The 22,476-nt window shown below is 45.6% G+C and overlaps 1 protein-coding gene across 1 annotated transcript in view; it reads left to right on the forward strand.

The window, feature by feature from the left end:
- Positions 1 to 22,476, forward strand: part of LOC311240544 (uncharacterized protein) — a gene marked incomplete at its 5' end in the record, with an annotated part of 243,031 nt that overhangs the window by 136,125 nt on the left and 84,430 nt on the right. The window contains 2 exons of the mRNA XM_084329122.1: positions 20,420 to 20,465; positions 22,265 to 22,366. Of these exons, the coding sequence (XP_084185248.1) occupies positions 20,420 to 20,465; positions 22,265 to 22,366 (148 nt within the window). The remainder of the gene's footprint in view (positions 1 to 20,419; positions 20,466 to 22,264; positions 22,367 to 22,476) is intronic.

The raw sequence follows: 22,476 nt of genomic DNA on the forward strand, positions 1-22,476 counted from the left end.
ACATGTCATGTAGCTCAAAGTGCTGTACACAAACATAGGCATATATAACGATAAAAGCAATAAAGTCACAGTGATCAGTTAAGATCAATGTTTAAAATAATAATAATAATAATAATAATAATAATAATAATAATAATAATAATAATAATAATAATAATAATAATAATAATAATAATAATAATAATAATAATAATAATAATAATAATAATAATAATAATAATAATAATAATAATAATAATAATAATAATAATAATAATAATAATAATAATAATAATAATAATAATAATAATAATAATAATAATAATAATAATAATAATAATAATAATAATAATAATAATAATAATAATAATAAAAATAAAAATAATAAAAATAACGTAAAAATGAAAACATGAAAACAGTCATTTGCTTACCAGTTTGGGAGAACAGGTCCGCACAAACATGTCCGCTCAGTAGCAACCGGAAATAGGAAATGCACTAAACCAATGCACTGTAGGGGACCTCAGCGGGTGCATCTGTCAGGCTTACGCTCTGCTCAGCTCTTGTGTTCCAATAGAGCAAAGTGTAAGCTATTAACGAAATATAACGAAGGTTATTCTATCTAGTTATATGAGTAATAGCAAGCGCTTTGCTCTGACTCACTGAGGACCCCACGATCTTCCGTTTTGGTGGTGAAAGACTGGGGAAGGAGCTGTGGTGTGGCCATGACCCCACTTATATAGGATGTGGGAGTGGTCAGGCAGGTGGGCAGGTCGTACACGTGGTGAACATTTTCATTTTAGAATATGATTAAAGGGATAGTTCCAATAGAGCAAAGCGCTCGCTATTACTCATATAACTAGGGTTATAGAATAACCTTCGTTATATTTCGTTAATAGCTTACGCTTTGGTATTATTATTATTATTATTATTATTATTATTATTATTATTATTATTATTATTATTATTATTATTATTATTATTATTATTATTATTATTATTATTATTATTATTATTATTATTATTATTATTATTATTATTAAATTATTATTATTATTATTATTATTATTATTATTATTATTATTATTATTATTATTATTATTATTATTATTATTATTATTATTATTATTATTATTATTATTATTATTATTATTATTAAGATGTTATCAGGTAGTATATTAGGATGTTATCAGGTAGGATGTTATCAGGTAGTATATTATCAGGTAGTATATTAGGATGTTATCAGGTAGGATGTTATTAGGTAGGTTGATATCAGGTAGGATGATATCAGGTAAGATGTTATCAGGTAGGATGGTAGGATGTTATCCGGTAGGATGGTAGGATGTTATCCGGTAGGATGGTAGGATGTTATCAGGTTGGATGGTAGGATGTTATCAGGTGGGATGGTAGGATGTTATCCGGTAGGATGTTAGGATGTTATCAGATTGGATGGTACTAGGATGTTATCCGGTAGTATGTTATCAGGTGGGATGGTAGGATGTTATCAGGTTGGATGTTATCAGGTAGGATGCTATCAGATATGATGGGAGGATGTTATCAGGTAAGATGTTATCAGGTAAGATGTTATCAGGTAAGATGTTATCAGGTAAGATGTTATCATGTATGATGGTAGAATGTTATCAGGTAGGATGTTATCATGTATGATGGTAGAATGTTATCAGGTAGGATGTTATTATGTAGGATGTTATCATGTATGATGGTAGAATGTGATCAGGTAGGATGGTAGGATGTTATCAGGTACAATGGGTCTCATTCCCGAATATTTTCCAAAGAGTTCTCTTGGAAGAGTTCTCTTGGAACCGACTGAGACATAATCAACGACAAGTTCTGTACATGCGTAATGAATAAACGCAGTAGGCTTATATTATTGTAATGACTTGTTTTATTAGGAGATCGCAGATACAGTCCACCAGTCCGCTGCCCAACTCTGGCGGCCTTAATATGTGTCTTCCACCCGATGGGACCGTTACCGGTCCCAAAATGACATCTGGTCATAAATCAATATTCTTCAGACTGTTGTATAAAAGTAGCGATTTTTATTTCAAACGTATTCAAGTATAAACATCATAAACATGTCACAACAGCATGTAGAATGTATATTATCATCAATACGTTAGTTTAGCAATAGGTTAAAAGTGTTATTAGATAGATTTAACTTTTCGATTTGGTCAAGTCTATTTTGCGAGGGAGACCATTTTGGATATTTTGAACCATGGGAATTGTAGTTTTTTGCTGCCATTTTGTAGCAGACTTCCACAGGTCTGGTTCTGCGTTGGAATTTTGGAAAACTACACTTCCCTTAAAGTTCTATGGGGTTCAAGGTTCAGAGTTCTGTATGAATTATTTCAATAACTGTTATTATTCGGGATAATAAGCCACAAAAGGTAAGGTTTTTGACAAATATTGAAAGTTTCTCTTCCCTATTGTTAACATGTAGGAATAATTAGATCTGAAATTAGTTTCAAAACGGTTGCACTGTGGGGAAAATAGAAAAGTACAGTAGATTACAGTAGATTTCATTATCTGTTCTTATGCACACCTGGTGATACTAAATCCAAATTGAACTCGGCATTTGAAAGATAATATATGTATATATTAGAGCTGGGCCGTTAACGGCGTTAACGTGCTGCGTTAACGCTATACTAGTATCGCGCGATAATATAATTAACGCATTAATCTAAAAAAAAAAAAAAAAAAAAAATTTTACCCAGGGTAGGTTCGCTGAGCACAGATGCTCTTTTTCAGGAACGCCCTGCTTCACATTCACACAGTTCCATTCACACCTGGGAGCTGCCCAGTACAACCACAGTTGACACCATTGGCCACTGAGCAACTCCACTGGAGCAGTTGATTCAAGCCATGTCACATAGTTCAAGTTTGAAATGATTCTTTCTGTTTTGCTCCTGAGAGTGTGCTAGATACTGTACTGTACTGGTAATATTATTTATTTGTGTTAACTTCTGAATAAAACAACTTATTAAACACAAGTAGCCTACATCTTATTGAACATTATTTTGATATTTCATTACCAATTATCATAGCAAAACAGCTTTTTCAAACAGTCTGTAATGCATTTTGGAAACGGGAGATGGGCTCATGGTGTAATGGGCCACATGGCCTGAGAAACATAAGGAGGAAAGAAAAAGTAAGGACTTACTTCTGGTCATTATTTGGGTAGAACACACATATTTTGAATGCCTTCGGCAGGTTTTTTTTTTTTTTTTTTAGCCATTTTAATCTAGATTAATCTAGATTCAAAAAATGTATCTATGCCCACCTCTAGTATATATATATATATATATATAAATGTGCGAATTGGCTATAATAAGGTAATTTATAAGCCTCCTATTCTATATTCTATAATAATATTTCAAATTGCATCGGTCCGGATGGGAGAATTCAGTACTGTATCTACAGAACCTTCTGTTTAATCATCTTCCCTTTATTCATTTCCTTAGATTTTTTTGTACACATGATCTCAAGAAGGTACTGAACGAGATCAGTGGCAGTTTTTAATGTTTGGTCATTATTAGCATGGTGTTATTCACTGTCAAAGATGCAAAGAAAAATCATAATTCATATTCTCCTTTGTTTCATCACAATTTAAGCAAGCCTAGTAATAGACACAATATTTCTGACACTGTGAATACATTCCCTGAGGTCCATAAATGTACCTATACCAAGAATATGCAAATGGATCTTGTAGAAGTGGAGCAATATTCCATTTACCTAGGTATATATTTTAGGCGGATTTTCATAAAATATTCCACAGGTGGAAGAGGTTAATATGTGTACTGTACTTACTGTATAGGGCAGAGCATATATATAGTATCTACTAAATCCTAATGAAACAAGTAATTAGAATAATATAAGTCTACTGTTCATTCTGTTCAAACACATCTATTTCCACGCGATTAGCTTTAGTTCTTATTTATTTATCCACTGTCATTTGCAGTGTTTGCAGTGTTGGTGTAGTAGGCTACATAGTGTATTTCAATATCTGTTTTATTGATTAATGATATATTTGAAGGAATGCAAGTGTGGTATATTCTATGTACATTTCTAAGGGTTACTCACAGTGCATTGAGGTTGCTAACTAGAAGGAAGAAAGACACAGAATGATAGAATGGTCCTCATCTGACTCCAAATAGCCAGTAGAGAATAAAACGTGTAGTCAGACAACGGAACTATAGTTCAACTCAAATGGTTTATTGCCGCGGGGCTCAAAGAGGTGAATATAGCATTTACATACAGGGATTTCATATTAAAACATGCTGTACAAAAGGATTGTTGAGATTTACACATCAAACAAGTCTGTACACAAATAGCAGTCATGTTATGTCAATGAAGAGAGACTATACTGAGCATTACCCATGAGTAAACCTGGTCTTAAGATAGGAATCTTTTACCTTACTCTAAACAACAGTGGTTTCCATGATTTTACTCACATGTAATGGCAAACAGCAGTCTCTGGGTGGATCAGTGGATCAGTAGAGATGAGGACGCAGACCCCAGGGGGTCTGGCCTGCTCTCTCTAACAATGCGTTCTCATCTATATACTCAAAATGATGTCATAAGTTGACTTGGTTCATAGCCAATCAGTTACATTCTATATATATGGTGTTCTGTCCCCAATATTCTTTGGGGGCCGTCTGTCCCAAGATCTCCTGTCCGTGTGTTTTCATGCAGCAACAGAGGGGGGGGGGGGGGTCTGCCTGGCCCCCTCCTTTTGGGCTGTGGCTTCTCGATGAGTTAACAGTTTTAACACTAGAACCTTTAGCTATAATGTAATGTTTACATATATATTCAGCATTAACCCAATGTGGCGTTGTCTATATTTTAATATCAAATTGCCTATATGAAATATCACAAACCTGCTTTTGCCAGACTGAATTTATGGTTCTAAGTTTTACATTATATAAAGCTTTTACAAAAAGAGTGAAATAACATTATTACTTTCATAACCAGGTGACATTCTAAATGACATTCAAATATTCTTTTATCTAATAAGTCAGTTACCTTTTAATATGATATTGTTTGAATTAGTTCCAGTCTAACATACTATAAGTACATTCTGCTCTTAACAAGTCTGGGCTGGTCTGCCCTTGTTCAGACCAGCTGTCCTCGGCTCCCAGTGGGGTGTGATCACCACATTAACATAGAATTTAAAGTCAACAGATTTCCAATCTGAGCGTGGGAAGATCTAATCATTCTAGTCATATATGTACTTAAGGCATTACTTGTTAGCGATTATAACAGATATTTTCAGTTTTGGTGATGATGTAACAGTCTGCTTGTCTCCTATTCTGTAATCGTATGGATTCAATCAGTTTTACCCATTGGTCTTGTTTCACAGAGGCTTCTCAGCTTAATTTAGCCTCTCTCTCCCCGGTGTAACCGTCACCCCCTGGAAAGGTGTTGTTTGTTCTCACAGCTTGAGTGGGGGTTGTCTAAAGGCTCTCCCAGAATGTGTCACAGACAGCTCAGCATAATGGGGGTTGGTGAATGAATGAATGAATGAAAACGATAGGTTATGTAGATAACCTAGTTATATTAGTATTGGCTGAGCGTCCCGCTCTGAGCCGTATGAGATACCCCTTATCTCCTATGATACCTATTGTATCTCCAACGAAACAACTACATGCACCCCACCTGTATGGGGCCCCGCCCCTATGGTGGCACAGCCCATATAACCATGACTCTGGTCACCAAAAGCCCTTCCTCGCCAATCCCGTCCCAGGAAAAGATCCCTCAAGAGGGAACTCAGGGCCGCGCAGAGCGGGACGCTCAGCCAATACTAATATAACTAGGTTATCTACATAACCTATCGTTATATATCGTATTTGCTTTCGCGTCCCGCTCTGAGCCTTATGAGATATGGGGAGGAGCGGACGCGAGACCCGACAAATGTACCCCCTGAGGACCCGTAAGCCCACATCAAGGGGTGCGGGGAGCCCTGTCACCCCATCCTTCCTAATGAAGGGGGGGCACAGTCAACTCCACCTGAATGTGAACAAGAGGGAACTAGAACCCCTTGAACACACCGTACAGGCGGAACCACGTGTGACTCAACACACTGTGGCCCATACCCATACACTCCTGCTACCCGACCAAAGGACGGGAAGCAGGAAAGGCCACAGACCCCAGAACCGCCTGGGAGACAGAACCCCCGGTCATGTCCATGAGGTAAAACCTTACAAAGGGACCCGGGGAGGACCATGAAGCTGCAGCACAGATGTCCTCCACCGAGGTCCCACCCAGGAGAGCGGCAGAAGCAGCCACCCCACGAGTGGAGTGCGGCCTGACGCCCCCAGGGGGATCCTGCCCAGCCAACGTGTAGCAGAGGGTAATGCCCTCGCACAACCAATGGGACAGGCGCTGCTCCGACAGTGCCTTACCAGCACGAGCCCCACCGTAACAGACAAAAAGCTGGTCAGTAACCCTGAAGTCCTGAGTACGGCTGAGGTAAATCCCCAAGCACGGACTGGACATGACAGGTGAAGGCCCGCATCTAACTCACTAGTGTGAGGAGGAGGACGAAACGCCTGAACCACAATATCCCGGGAGCGGAAGGAACTCCGGATATTCTTAGGCACGAAAGCAGGATTAGGTCGTAGAGTGGCACCGCAATCGGTCCAAAAAGACAGGCACTCTGGACGTACCGAGAGAGCACAGAGCTCACCTACGCGTTTAGCGGAAGTGACAGCCAGTAGGAACGCGGTCTTGAAGGACAGCTGTCCCAACGGCGCCTGCTCGAGCGGCTCAAACGGGGCCAAGGACAACCGACCGAGGACCAATTGAAGATCCCAAGTCTGAGCCAAGGAGCGTTGCACCGGCTTAACGCATCGAGCGCCAAGCAGGAAAACGCTTCACAAGAGGGTGGCTGAACAAGACATCCCCTCAAACCCCTCATTATAGGAGGATATAGCTGCTGCATTTACCCTCACCGTCGAAGCCGACAGTCTATCAAGGAGAGACTGGAGGTAACTAAGGACAGCATCCAGGGGGCAGGAGACTGAGTCCCGGCCCCCCGCCTTACACCACACTTGGAACATACGTCATCTGCCCGCGTAAGCGCGACAGTGGAGGGAGCATGCGCATTCCAGATGGTAACACCATCAGGATCAAGAACCTGCACCCCTCAACGTACCCGTCCCAACAACTGACCTAACAGATGTATGGGGAAGAATCCCTGGCGGCACGGCATCGGCCCCAGACCCGCCTGGCCATGTCCAGACGTAATCCTCACCCGTCAGGATGAGGACCGCCCCGCGACAGTACACCTGCACCCACATTCTCCCTGCCGGGGACGTGGGGAGCCCTCAGGCCGCGCAGATGGAGGACGCCCATAGCCAGGCGCCCGCCGCCTGGTGCAGACAGGGGAAGCGTACTCCTCCCGGTCTGTCGATACACGACACTGACGTCGTATCGTCCGTCCTGATCAACACCATTTGTGGACCAGAAGGACCGCTTTCAACACCAACACATTGAACGTAGCGCAGACCGGGCAGCATGGTTTGCCAGCTGCCCCCTACTGCGTTGGCCCGACCCGTCACCAGCGAGGGAGGCGTCGTGAGACAGCGCCGTAACCGTCCTAGGACGGAACCTCCCGAGCGTGTTGACAACACGCTCTGAGATGGATGCCCATAGCCCTCCAACCGTTGACTGGGAAGAGGAGTACTCTACATCCAGTCTACAGCAACCCCAGGCTGGTAGAGACCTGCCTGGTACGAGACCTGACGATCCACCTTGACCGCGAAGGACCAGAACGTCATCAGGGCAGAACACTCCGTAACCCCTGACGACGCAGAGGCCCCAGTGCGGCCTCCACGCACTTGGTGAAGATGCGGGGAGCCAGAGAAAACCGAACGGCAGCCTCTGGTACTCATACGCTAACCCTGCAAAGGAAGCGTAGGTAAGCCCTAGGATGGAAGATCGGGGATGCGCATACGCATCCTACAGGTCTATGGAGGAGAACCAGACCCTCACCTGACAGTGTTCAACAGGTAGGAGATGATCCAAAAAATGCTGAACCTTCCCATGGGACAGGTTCAGCCTGGGTCTTACACCCCTCCCTCCCTCCCTCTTCTCAGGCAGAGAACACCGGGAGGAGAACGCCACGACGATGGCTTGCTTCGTCCACAGAGATTGGATCTCGTTGACCAGAGCTGTCACTGCTGGAGACCCTGACAATAGGGTCTGTACCAAACCTGAAAACGGGTGGGGTTGTGTAAACACAAGTCCCCGCCTCAGCGTTCTCTCCATCCACCTCGACATATGGTACTGCCGTAGTCATATGTGACAACACTCCCAACGCACCCGCCGTCACGTGGCGCAGGTCCGCCAGGAACTATAGATAGTTGGCCCGGTCCCCCCGCTGTGCGTAGCCAACCCTGGAACCGTGCGAGCAGCGCGTTCCGTGTCGGAACATCTGACCCTGACACCACCCACGAGGCAATCGCACCCAAGGGGGAACCCCGACAGAAAGGGCCGGTCTGATACGGGGGGCTTCCGATGAAAAAAGCCCCCCCACTGAACACCCCTCCAGAACATGCTGAGGAGTTGTTCTGCAGCCGGACATGCAAGGTGTAAGACCCCCATGGGTTCCTACACACCGTAGCCCTGCAGTGATATTACTACCACCCCAAATCATGTGAGCTGCGACCACTTGCCAATATTTCAGGAGTGGGAGGCACCAACATGATACCTGGCCTGGCGAAGGCGAGGCCGGGTAAGCCCGCACTGTGTGCCTCAAAAGGTTTCGAGCCCCCCTGCTGACAACACTTAAGTTGACAGACGTAACACCAGGCTCAACCAACACAGTTCAAGGTGTGGGAGCCGCTTGACAGCACAACATTCTCACGGACAGACCCAGGCTCAGCCATCAACTGGGTGTCAGCCCCTGTCCCCATGAGAAGCGAAAGGAGGGCCGCCCGCGCATCAACGAAGGCACGCGGCCCGCAGCCAAAGGAAATAATCAGAGCCCACTTTTTCCGCTGGTGTTGGGGAAGGGAGTGATCGGAGAGCGGGCTGCTCGCGGCAGGACGGTGACGGCTTGTTTGTTCAAGCCGAACCCATCCTACATGGCCGATCCCTCGGCCGCCAAGGCTGTCGGCCTTGTGGACACCTGTCGAATCAACGCCCAGGATACCTCCGGCGGGGGAAAACATGGCCGCCTGTCGAGGGCCTCGTCATCGCCGCTGACGAGGCCGTGCTCTCTCCCCTTCTGGCTGCGCAGTGTGAGGCGGTGTAGGGCCTAGGACAATACCGCCCGCGCTCCAGCAGAAGACCAAAATCCCCTGCGGAGAGGGGAACCCTGAGCGGTTATAGCTTGCGGCTGGGTCAAAGCTAATAACGTCAACAACCTCGCGCGATGTGTCGACGTCGGCTGGCCCTCAAGGCCCCGCCACCAGACACCATTTTTTTAATAGAAAAAAACAGCAATTCGAACACAGTTCTAATCGTTGCCAATTCCATACCGTGGCGGTACAAGCTTTAATAGCCCACCAGCCACTCGCCAGGCCGACCCACCCATGGCGTCGGCCTGGCGGGGCACTGTTTCAATATGTCAGAAACAAAGGACTGATGTTAACACGGAGCACCAGTGGTGGTTGCAAACAGCAACCTCCACTGTGGTGTGCACCATGAAAGGGTTAAATGAATAAAAGAACTAAACCACAAAATACTGTAGAATGAGCAAACCCATACACACAACGTTAAGGAGAGGCGGACCAGAGCGAACTAGTCCCGCCTTCATTCAAAATATTCACAACAGCACACCAGCCCTAGCTTAGCCCATTTACCAAAAAAGGTAAACAAAGCCCCCCCCGCACTACTCCCCCAGTATACCGATTGACCATCAGTATGAATGGTTGAGAGGAGAGAAAACTGTAGCAAGACAGACCTTCTCATAGCAGAGTGACAGAACGAAACAATAGCCCACTACACAGGGCTGCCTCAGGGGGTGGGGGGCCTCGCGTTTAAATTCGCCCAGGGCCTCACATTTCTCCCAGGCGGCCCTGCCCCTATACTACTACAGCCTAGCGTGAGGCAATGTGGGACCCAGATCAACAACGCCTGCGCACAGACACGCAACATGTTTACCATGTCGGCTGGACCCATAGCCCCACTACCCGACGCCAATGTGGATAGGAACTAGCCAGCTGAGCCATAACCCGCCGTTAAGTCCCATCCTGCAGTAATATAGCTCTACTGCTACACCGCCGAGCTCACGCATCGCCCCAGATGGGGACACCGTTCCATAGACCCCGCCGGAACACAAGGTAACATACCTGGCTAGGATACCTAGCCACGGCCTACCCTGTTGTCAACCCATTTACCCGAAAAAAGGTAAATAGGATTCAGCAAAAAAAACCACAACAGCTACCGACTGACCTTCATTGATGAACCGGGCAAGAGGAGGGAGAAGTGACAACATCTCACGGCGGAGACATTAGAACAGCGTAGCAGTTAGCAGTAGCAATAGCATGTGGCATTAGCGATAGCATGTAGCATAGCATTAGATGTTTAGTAGCACGCCCAAGACAGCTTGGAAACCGTTCCCTGCAGTGAACGTTCACCAAACCATCCTGCCCCCGGCGCCAACACACAACATGGTTGTGTAACAAAACAAACCAGCATTACTAACACTAATACCCATGCCTGAAGACACAGGGCCTACCTGAGTACAAGCTGGCCCGACAGCCAATCTTGTACAGCTGAACCTCGATCTGCTGTCATTAGACGAGGAACATCAACATAGGCCCGTCGTGTCGCCGAAAACATGCGTCGAAGATGCCAGGGGCCAGCAACCTCCGGTAAGCTTTCAACATTATGACTCTGATCTTTTTCATCCTGCTAGTTAACGTATGGTGCACCCAGCCAGTACGCTGGGACGAAAATAGAGGAAGGGCGTTTGGTGACCAGAGTCATGGTTATATGGGCTGTGCCACCATAGGGGCGGGGCCCCATACAGGTGGGGTGCATGTAGTTGTTTCGTTGGAGATACAATAGGTATCATAGGAGATAAGGCGTATCTCATAAGGCTCAGAGCGGGACGCAAAAGCAAATACGATATATAACTTTATTTAACAGATTGCAGAATGGGTACAATACAGTACGGCTCAATACATACAATTGTTAAGGGGATGCAGACTTGAGAAAGACGTTTGTCTTGTTTCCATCAGGGTCCCCCATTTTCAATTCATATAGACATTTATGACATACACAACATACATGACATTTATGACATAGGGACATATAGGTATTTAGTACTGATACATTTGTGACATAAACGGTATTCAAATATACAGTACTGTTACCCCTAGATCCTGACAGAGTATATACATATGATGGGGAGGGGACTGTACATTAGGAGGGGGTGGGTGGGTGGGAGAGAAATATACATACGGCGGGGAGGGAATATATACATGCGGTGGGGAGGAGACTGTCTATTAGGAGGTGGTGGGGGTTTTGGGCATTTACGGTGGCCAGTTTCGAATTGCAGCCTCCCGTAGGTGCTCTTTAACGTTAGGTTATGACTATAACCAAGTTCTGTTAACACTAGTGGACGCTCTGCGTCTCATTGCATATATCTCGCTTCAGCATATATACACTGAATAAATTTCAAAATGTACCTTTAAATGCCAGCATTAATCTGGCCACACCCCCATCCGCTTACCTATATAAGCAGGGGTGGTGCCACACACTCATCTCCTTCCCAACAAATTTCACCACAATGAAAAATCAAGGGCCGCAGCGGCGTCTAGACGCAGAGCGTCCACTAGTGTTAACAGAACTTGGTTATAGTCATAACCTAACGTTCTGTATCACACTAGCTCCCGCTCTGCGTCTCATTGCATAATAGGAGCTGAGCGGGAGCTAGAAGCTCGACAAATACACCCCGCTGAGGCCCCCCACAGCCATCAGATCAGGGAGGACCGAGCCCCCCCGACCCCCCCTAATGGAGGGCACCCCCCCCTATTAGAGGTTTCCCGGGAGGGCGACGGACCCGACCGTGCGAAGAGGCACTCAAGCAACTCAACGCACAGGATGAGCAGACCGTGGCCTGACCCCACGACTACACACACGCACAACCCGCATGCCACCCGGGAACGAACGGAGGGAACAACCTCGTTACTGCCCCCTAGAATCACGGGGTCAAGGGTAAACCCAACCCCGTGGCAAGGCTGTAGCAGCGGAGCGCGAAGGAAGACCCAGACCCACCAAAGGGACTGGACCCCCTGGAACGGGGGCCCGGAGAAGTCCATGATGCCAGCATCAAGACCCCACCAGGTGGGCACTTAGTGACCCCGCCCCCCACATCGCCAGCGTATTCGGACAAAGGCTCCTCAGCCGAGCGGGCCCTGTCCCCCCAATAGTACACCGCCTGGCACACTGACCCTGCAGAACAGGCAGTCAGCATGGCCGTAAGCACACAAAAAAGGTTAACCAACGGAAGCAGGCAGCGCACCGGGGAAAAACCAGGCAACAGGCTGTTAACCCTAGCCTGGAGACTGCGGACGAGACAGGCGCCAGAGGAGACAGCTGAACACAGCCGCCCCGGCGGAAGGGGCGTAAGCTGGCGGTGTTGCATGACCAAGCCTCCATTAAAAAAAAACCACCCAGAGGGGTTGAGGCAGAGAAGGCTGACACGATTGGCAGACGTCATGAACGTGCAGGGGCACCCTCAACCGGTGAACCCGGGAGTTGACACTGCTCCAACACACCAGGGAATCAACCACCTTGGTGTTACTCAATGCGGTGGTTGTTCCTATAACCCCTCAAGAAAAAACTCCAAAACACACCTGCAGGTATACACCGGCTATACCGCAGTACAAGTGTTTCAGTTTTTCAAAAAAGGGTTAACCCAGGCCTACGGGTCGACGAAACATTACTTCGGACCGGGCCCGGCGATACGGGAAGCACAGGGTCACCAGAGGAGGTCAAAGGCCACCCCAACAGGCCCCTCTTCGCCATGCGTGAGCGAGGAGCGAAAAAGAATGGAGAACCAGCCCCAAGCACACCGTACTTGGTATTCCCAGGCGGTCTCCCAACCAAGTACTAACCAGGACCAACCTGTGTAGCGGCCGAGATCTGACGAGATCGAGCGTGTACAGGTTGGCATGGCCGTAAGCCATTACGACAGTGCTGAGTAAAAAACGTACCCAACCAGGGTCTCCATAGTGCTTAACCCTGTGACACCCGGACCGACCTGGCATTTTTCCCCCTGAAAAAAGCCCAAGTCCCTCAGGGTACCAGAACAGCATCCCCGGCGGACAACGGGTTCAACTGATCCGGACCAGCGTGACCAGAACCAGTCCCGTGCCCTAACCACGCCGACATGCCTACTCCAGGAGAAGGGGCAGATATGCGTGTTGATCTTAAACATGAAAAGAAGGCGCCACCCAGACGTTCGGGCGAACCGCGCCCGGTGGCCCACCCCCAGGGTGTGAGACCCCTCTACATATGTTCAGATCCATTCCGTCATCATCCCCCAGATATGAACGAGAATCCGTCGATAACCAAACCAGGTCGTCGGATTTGGTCGTCGGAAGAGGAAAAACCTCCATCCCAGTTGCTTTATAAAAATGCCGTTTTAACCTCAAGCAACCAAGGCGTGCCAGTCAGTTGCCTGTTTACAGAACACCCCGAGCTAGCACTATACGTGCGTCGGGACACACCCACATCAATGAACAGGCTATTTAGACCTGTCATTGAATCCCCAAGGCGCCCAGGGGAACGACAAGAGGGGTGTGACACTTCCTAACTCCAACTCTTTTTAATAGAAAAGCAGGAAGCACCAACAGTATGTATCCCAGTCTACACAGCTGGGGGTAAACATTTTTCACATTTTTACATCCCACCACCCATAGGAAGGAGACGGGAATCCCCAGAGAGACTTCCCACGCGAGCTGTACAGATTGAAAAGAATATATTGCACCTTGAGCCATGTAAAAAATTGGTTTTAGGGCTCTCCGGGGAGGAGGCACTGAACCCATACACACTCAATAATCGAATTGAATCGAATACATACACAATAGAGTAGGACTCCTTCTTGAGGGTCCACCCACCTTGACAATCTGAGGAGGAGGCTCTGTACTCTGAAGGAGGCTCCCTCACATGGAAGGAGGAGTCCCAACTCACAGAAGGCCCGAATAGGAGCTTGGTGAGGAGGAGCCCTGACCACCCCCCCAAAACAGATCCATCACATGGACCTGAACAGCACACGGAAGTCCTACCAACAGAGACGCGCACAGTGACGTACTCTATGGCGGGGGAATTTCTGCGGTGCACACGCCCAATATTCCAGGCCGTGGGACCAGGAAACTCCCTCCCCCCCCCCCCCCCCCCTCACCCTGTAACGTGCCGAACCGCAACGTGACAGGAACCTTGAAGGACAGGGGGTTTACCCCTGACCAACAGAAAAAAGGGGGGAGGAAAGGTTACCAGTTCACCCCTTTACGACCCCACACCCATGATACGATGTAATGACAAAAAGAGAGTATGACACAGTCATAGTCAGCTCCATGAAGCGTCTGACAGCTTCACACAGCGCATGAGCTAACCTGCTATCTGATTTTTACTAAGGAAAAAACACAGAATAGAGAGGGCTCTTCAAGAGCCCCGGTACCAAACTTACACATGTGCTTCTGTGGCCAGTCCAACCCAGTTGTAGGTCACATGACACACACAACCCATCATCACCTACAAAAAATGGCAAAAACACTCTACAGAGGAACGCCGTTTTTCATAATGAGAGAATACATAATTCTCGATTAGTATCGGCCACAGGCCTTGCTAAGCACACACGAAAGCGACCAAACAATCTTTTCTTTTAGGAAAATAAAGTTTCTCCAGCAGTTGTAGCACAACCTCAGCAATCAAGCTAAGGGTTACATCGCATCCCTACCACACAGTGACACAATGTAGTGCAACAACATGTCTGATAGGAGGATGAAGAAGTCCCCAGGGAACCGGGGGGAAACACAATCCTCCTACTTTACCCTTAATACGGCCAGTTAAAACAGGAAAACCTGTTAATATGTGAACACACTGTTCATTGTCATTACAGGCTGAGAAAAGAATCATTCTTTACTCATTTGTCACTAAGCATAGCTTTATAGGTTAGTTAACCCCCTTAGTTGTGAGTACACGGTACATATAAACACACGTGATGTTTCTCAACACAACAAACCAGATAATTTACACATCTGTAACAACAACCCGATTTGCATGGAGAAGCTAAATACCAGTGACAAGACAATTCACACATAACTCGCGTCGTATTCTAAATGTAGTGCAGCAACACTCGTTTTGGAAAACATCGTTATTTACAAAACATTTAGAAGGGAAAGCCAGAAGCAGTGTATAAGGTCTGGCCAAACCTTGCCTACCCGGAGCGTAGATCAACGAAGTGCAGTCTCAAGGCACCGTAGTAAACACAGCCATTCTGTGTTGCCGACCCGGCCAGCGTCGCCGCTCCAACCCGTCGCTATGGTCCCCTTTGTTGACGCAATCCTTGCCGTCCTGGCTAGGCAGGGTCGACGAACATCCTCTGTCAAAGATGACGTCGTAGTCAAGAGTGTTAAAACATGTTATAATCAAAGCACGTTCAACAGAGTAGCATTAAGCTAACGGCCGCTCCAACCGTCGGTCGCTACGCTACGGCGCACGCGACCAGAGGGGAGCCGAATGCCCCCCGCCTCTTCCCGTGAGGGAGAGGGGAGTTGGGAACCGCGGCGGCGCGCGAGGAGCCGGAGCCACCCCGCGCTGGGCCTCGGCCGATAGCAGCAAGCTAACGCTTCCTAGCCTAGCCAGGTAGGCCACCTACTCACCTAGTGATCACAGCAGGCTAGCGCCGCAGCTAACAGCTGACTGACTAACAGAAGGCCACCACTAGCACGTAAGCTAAGCAGCGATAGCAGCAAGCTAACGTTCCCTAGCCTAACCTAGATAGGCCACCTAGTGATCACAGCAGGCTAGCGCCGCAGCTAACAGCTGACTGGCTAACAGTAGGCCACCACTAGCACGTAAGCTAAGCAGCTATCACCTGAACTTGTACACAATGATATAACACTCACCCAGACAGGCCGCCGTTCTGAAACCCTCCTCACTTTTTAAGAGAAAAGAGAAACAAGATGTTAACACAGTTTTACAACGGTGATTTTACCAACACCCGACGGAGCCAGCACAATACCCAACTGGCCTGTGTAGCTGACTTTGAACACAGATCTTCCGCTAATGAACATCTATGCCCATATCTCCTCGTGAGGGAATACTCTCATTTGGATATGAAAGATGGGGCCTAACACGGTGACAGAGAGACATCCACTCGTCCAGAAAACACAGGGATCACCAGTGTTAATGGTCGTGGCCCACTAGTTAAACTATAATGGGCTTCAGATCAAGGTCTTCCACTGCTGCCTAAGAGGCTGAACAAAAGACCTTAATCTGGGGCCGGTGTTCGTAAACATTGTCAGTTAGCCCCCATAGCACTAACAGACAAGTGGAGCCGCAAGCAAACAGTACTCACCCAACCTGAAACCCACCGCTTCTCACAACAGCGGCGCGTCCTACAGTTCAGCTGTGTCCTGAAAGGTTTCACCCCAACCAACACAGCAAGGAACTGCAGTTGAGAGGCATGCAGCGGCGTGCTCCCAATACGAAAACCGGTGGAGGATTTTAGAATGATCACCATCTTCCAAACACTCCAGTGACGAAGACAATATCGCCGTATTTTCTCGAAAATAGTGAGAGAGAAAATAAAGATATGATGTCAACGTATCTCCTTGTTCTTCCTTTCCTCGTAAACATTGCTCTTCCAGCCAATATTTTTTTCTCCACGTCAAGTGGGCATATGAGCAACACGTTGCTTGTGATGAAATTTGAGAAGGAGATGAGTGTGTGGCACCACCCCTGCTTATATAGGATGGGGTGGCCAGATGAATGCTGGCATTTAAAGGTACATTTTGAAATGTATTCAGTGTATATATGCTGAAGCGAGATATATGCAATGAGACGCAGAGCGGGAGCTAGTGTGATACAGAAGAGCGGTTTTGAATGTGGGTAGGGATTCACATTCCTTTACAGCTTTGGGTATGGCGTTCCACATTGTTGTGGCATAATTGCGAAACGTGTTTAGTCCCTTGTTTGAGCCGAATCTGGGTTTAACATGATTTGTTGAGCTTCCTCTGGTGTAGTGGTTGTGGTATTCACTGACCTTTGGGAAGTATTTTGACATGTACATGGGTACCCCGGTCGTATAGTGTATCTTGTAGACCAGGCCCATTGCAAGTTGCTGTACTCTGTCGTCTACTCTAAGCCATCCTAGGTTGTCAAAGTGGGCAGGGGTGAGGTGGGTTCTGGGGTTCAGGTCAAGTAGTAGTCTGACCAGTTTGTTTTGTGATGTTTGTAATTTTGTTTTAAGCGCCTTTGAGGTGCTTTGGTACCATGAGATGCACGCATAGTCGTAGTACCCTTGAATGAGTGCTCCTGCCAGAGTCTTCAGGGTATTCTTGTTTACCAGAGAGGAGATCCGGTACAAGAATCTAGTTCGTTGGTTGACTTTTTTTTATTACATTGGATGCCATTTTGTCACAGGAAAGATTTGCCTCTAGGATGGAACCCAGGTAGGTAAGGTCTTTCCTTGTGACATATTGTCACCCACTGTAACTGAGAAGCCGTCGGTCTTGCTGAGTTTGTTATTTGAACCGAAGAGAATGGACTCTGTTTTGCCCATGTGTAATGATAGTTTGTTATCAGCGAGCCATATGCAGCTTTTGCCTAGTTCCGAGCTGAGGGTTTTTTCAACCTGCAACTTGTTCTTGTCAGAGACCAGCAGGGCTGAGTCGTCCGCAAACAGGAACAAGTTGCAGTCACAGGCTGACGACATGTCATTTGCATAAATTAGGAAGAGTAGCGGTCCTAGTATGCTTCCTTGTGGAACACCACAGCTCACTGTGAGGGGGGGGGATAGAGTACTGTTTACCTCTACTGTGAGGGGGGGGATAGAGTACCGTTTACCTCTACTGGTTGAAACCACTTTGCTTTTAACAAGTACACAGAGCTTTTTGCATATATTTCCTATACACAGACATATTTGGTTATGAAATGCCAGTCAAGGGTACCACACAAGTTATAGCTATATCAAACAAATGTCTGTCCCATTAATGATGGGATATATTGCATGGTGGCTCTAACCTGCATTCTTTCAAATGTATAATTAATCAATAAAACAGATAGTAACAAATAAGAAATACAAATTCATTCACAAAGGCATTAAATAATTATTATTTTAAATCATTTCACAATAATTGCATAATTGTGTTTGAATATCTGAGTAATTAAAGTAATTATACATTTGTCCAAAATAGCTGGTTCAGATATGGTTAATCCAGCTGCCCTGTGATCAGATTAATCCATATTATTTATTTTTCCGATATCCGTGTAATTTCTTATCGTTATTTTAATTATGATTAAGTAATTAATTCCAAGGAGGGCTGTAGGGTTGACATGAAGGAATCACTATGATTCCTCAAAAATAAAGCCATTAAGAACATAAAGAACACAGTCTGTCAAGTTAATACAATTGCAGTCAATCAATCATAAGTGTGCTCTCAGCCACGGCCGAATCCGATCTCAGGGAAATTTGGGGAATCTCGCTACCAGCCCTAATATGTCTTAAATCAGCAGACATTTGCCTGAGAGCAAATTTTTTTTCGTAAATCCGTTCGGGAATGAGACTCAATTATCAGTTATCAGGTTGGATGGTAGGATGTTATCAGGTAGGATCTCTGGGAGTTAACATGGTTAAATAATGTCCTCGGGGGAGTGGCGCTTGTGAACCTGACGAAGATGGTCGCATAGTGTGAACGCTCCCACAACTTTGCACATAAAACTCCTCCAAACCTTAACTCATTCTGCGCCGGAGCTTAATCCGCGAAATGGCGCTAGTACGCCACCGCTGTAAGTCAATGGGGGACTGCGAGATTTGCGAGTGCTTAAAATATATATCTTAATTTATAGCTATGGGTCTAATACTAATACACCCGTCGATTATCAGTGAGTTGCTTCCAGTCAACATGTACAAAACGGATTGTTTTTTCATCGGTACATTTCCGTTTTATAGCCTTTTGAATATGAGTATAGTTTGGGTGCTTCTGAGTAATTCCAGAGAAAAACGCGATAATAGCGTTTTAGTGGAATACACTAAACACATTGTAATTTTTCGCCTGATTATCGAATCTTCCTGAAATCAACGCTAGATCATCATTATTATCCTTCCTCATGCAAGCATGCAATGTGGTTTAGACCGGCGCCCCCCCCCCCCCCCCCCTGCTGCCACCAACGGCACACAGCCACACATACACAAACAGAGACAGCGTCGATCGGGGTAGAAATAAATATCAGATCAACGATCAAATTTATATATAGTGTTCTTACCTTGTATCTGATGTAATGCAAAAGAAATAATCCAATTATCTGATCTTCTGCGAGCTCAGACCCATTCCCAACGATAACATCAGGCTGGATGGATGAAAATGAATGGATATCGCAAATAAAAGAAATAACGATTAAAACCCGACTATACTTGTGATTGGCGCTCAAGCGATGGCGAGTTAACCCGACTATCATCGTGACTGGCACTGAATGAGGTAACCACTTAAAGGAACACACCAACTTTTGGCTATTCGCTTATTTGCCATCTACCCTGGAGTTAGACAAAAGGATACTCTTTTCTTCTCTGTGCATGCATTAGGCTTAGGGAACAGCCTAGCGTCATTCACTGGAAGTAGGTGTGCCAGTGTAGCCTAGTTCCCAACAGTCACAAAATACACTCCAAATACAACTCCTGTAAACATGTTGTGACCTGTGTATTTACCACGTGGAGAAATAAAAAAAGATAATTAGCCATTTTTTATTTCATCACCTCAAAATTCCTGTTGCTTTTTGAAAAACTGGGCTTTTGAGGTGATAAAATCACTGCAGCAGTGGATCGGCAAAAAACTTTTCCAAGTATATATCTGCTTAGAAAACAAAAATGTCAACAAAAAAAATATCCACGTGGTAAATACACAGGTCAAACTAAGCATTGCAAATCAAATATGGGTCAAGATCTAGCAATATTATATGTCATGTTTGTATGAGTCTATACATTGTTTGAAGTGATAATTGAGAGGGATTATGTTTGTCAATATGTGTGTGTGTGTGTGTGTGTGTGTGTGTGTGTGTGTGTGTGTGTGTGTGTGTGTGTGTGTGTGTGTGTGTGTGTGTGTGTGTGTGTGTGTGTGTGTGTGTGTGTGTGTGTGTGTGTGTGTGTGTGTGTGTGTGTGTGTGTGTGTGTGTGTGTGTGTGTGTGTGTGTGTGTGTGTGTGTGTGTGTGTGTGTGTGTGTGTGTGTGTGTGTGTGTGTGTGTGTGTAGACTTGCTGGTTGGAGCGTGGGGGGCAGACCGAGCTTTTGTGTACAGGTATTATTACTATTATTATTATTATTATTATTAGGGTTCCAAGCAAGTGCAGAAACCCTATTGTTTTTGTGCGATTAGGGTTTCAAGTACGAAGTGCAGGACATGTTTTATAACACTGCTAAACCGTGTGTGTGAACTTATTCTGCAATCCTATTGATCAATATTGGCTTGAAACCCACAGATCACCGCTTGCGGCTATATTTAGGGTTTGACGCTCGAACCCTAACCGTTAGGCCAATCATCACGAAATGTGCAGGGTATGTCCAGATATAAACCTTAAATTGACCACTAGGGGGGCACTACAAATGCACAAAATGTTTGGATTTTTTATATCTTTTTTAGTTTTGAAGATATTAACCAATGAACTTCAAGGAGTTTCATTGGGGGAATGTAACACGTGCGGAGGGTCACGCTATTTCCCCCAGATCCTCTCCCTGCTCAACAGGTGCCCCGACCCACTAGTAGGAGTCACAGTTTACAACGACCAGGACACACATACCCCACCGGCGTCCCACCTCCTAACACTGCCAATTGTGTTAGTAGGGACGACTGACCAAGCCGGAGGTACCGCTGACAGCTGGATTCAATCCCAGAGTCTCTGCGGTGGTATAGGCGAGTGCTTAGTCCACTGCGCTACCCCGCCACGCCCAAGTCCAATTATGACCATATTTGCCATGGATCATTATTGGATCAAGCTTATCAACTGTTGTATGAGGCTTGTTTATATATTTTCTAGATTTGAATAGCGATTGTTTTTGCTCATATATTTCTTCTTCAGCATTGTTTTTTCAAATTCCCGTGAGATAGTAAATGCAACATGAACTTTGACCCATTGATTGGAAGTTGTGTGCAAATGGTCTCCAACAAATATGATCCCAATTGGTCCAAAGGGGGCGCTATAATTAAAGGTAAACTTTGAAAGGTCATAACTCCTATGCCGTGTGTCCGATTTACACTAAACATAATACAGACATACATCTATATTCACTCTACAAGTTTGCCTCAAGGAACCATAAAGGCCATATCGGATTTTCCACCATTTTGGATTTGATGTAAAACACATTTTTGACATCTCCTCCTAAACTTTAAGTCCGATTACTACCAAATTTTTCATGGATCATTATTGAATCAAGCTTATCAACTGTTGTATGAGGCTTGTTTATATCATTTTTAGTTTTGAAGATATTTACCAATCAACTTTAAAAGGCATGGCTCAGCACATAGATAGATGCAAATCAACAACTGTTAGGCCAATCATCACAACATTTGCAGGATATGTCCACATAACTACCAGAAATATACCGTGAAAATCTCATTCAAATTGATCACTAGGGGACATTACAAATTCACAAAATGTACGTGGCATAACACAAAATGGACTTTAAATTAAAGATTTTTGTCCAAACATTACAAAACTTGCAGGACATGTTTCATAACACTGCTGAACTGTATGTATGAACTTATTTTGCAATCTTGATTATCAAAATTGGCTTGAAACCCGCAGATCGCTGCTTGTGGCTATATTTATTATTATTATTACTGTTATCATAATTGTTGTTGTTGTTATTGTGTTTTTAGCACTAGATGTATCATAATTCCTAGACATCTTGAACACATCACTATATTAATTCTGCCTATCCCAGATTACAGGGAACTAATTTTAACTAATTCACCGACTGTGTGTGTGTGTGTGTTTGTGTGCGTGTGTTTGTGTGTGTGTGTGTGTGTGTGTGCGTGCGGGCGTGCGTGCGTGCGTGAGTGTGTGTGTGTGTGTGCGCGTGCGCGCGTTATGACTCCAGATCCCAGGCAGTAATCCGCTCCAGGGTTCAGCTTTCTCTGTTTCCTCCCTTCCTCAACCCAGAGACCAAGCTCTGCCATCTGGAAAATAACCCATTATCATGGTAATCAATAAATCAATCGGTCGGTCAGTCGATCGGTCCATGCATCCTTCAACCAATAATTTGCTTTGCTCTCTCTCTCTCTCTCTCTCTCTCTCACTCTCTCTCTCTCT

The sequence above is a fragment of the Notolepis coatsorum genome (genome assembly GCF_963971535.1).
Source record: "Notolepis coatsorum genome assembly, chromosome: 14".
Taxonomy (NCBI): Eukaryota; Metazoa; Chordata; class Actinopteri; order Aulopiformes; family Paralepididae; genus Notolepis; species Notolepis coatsorum.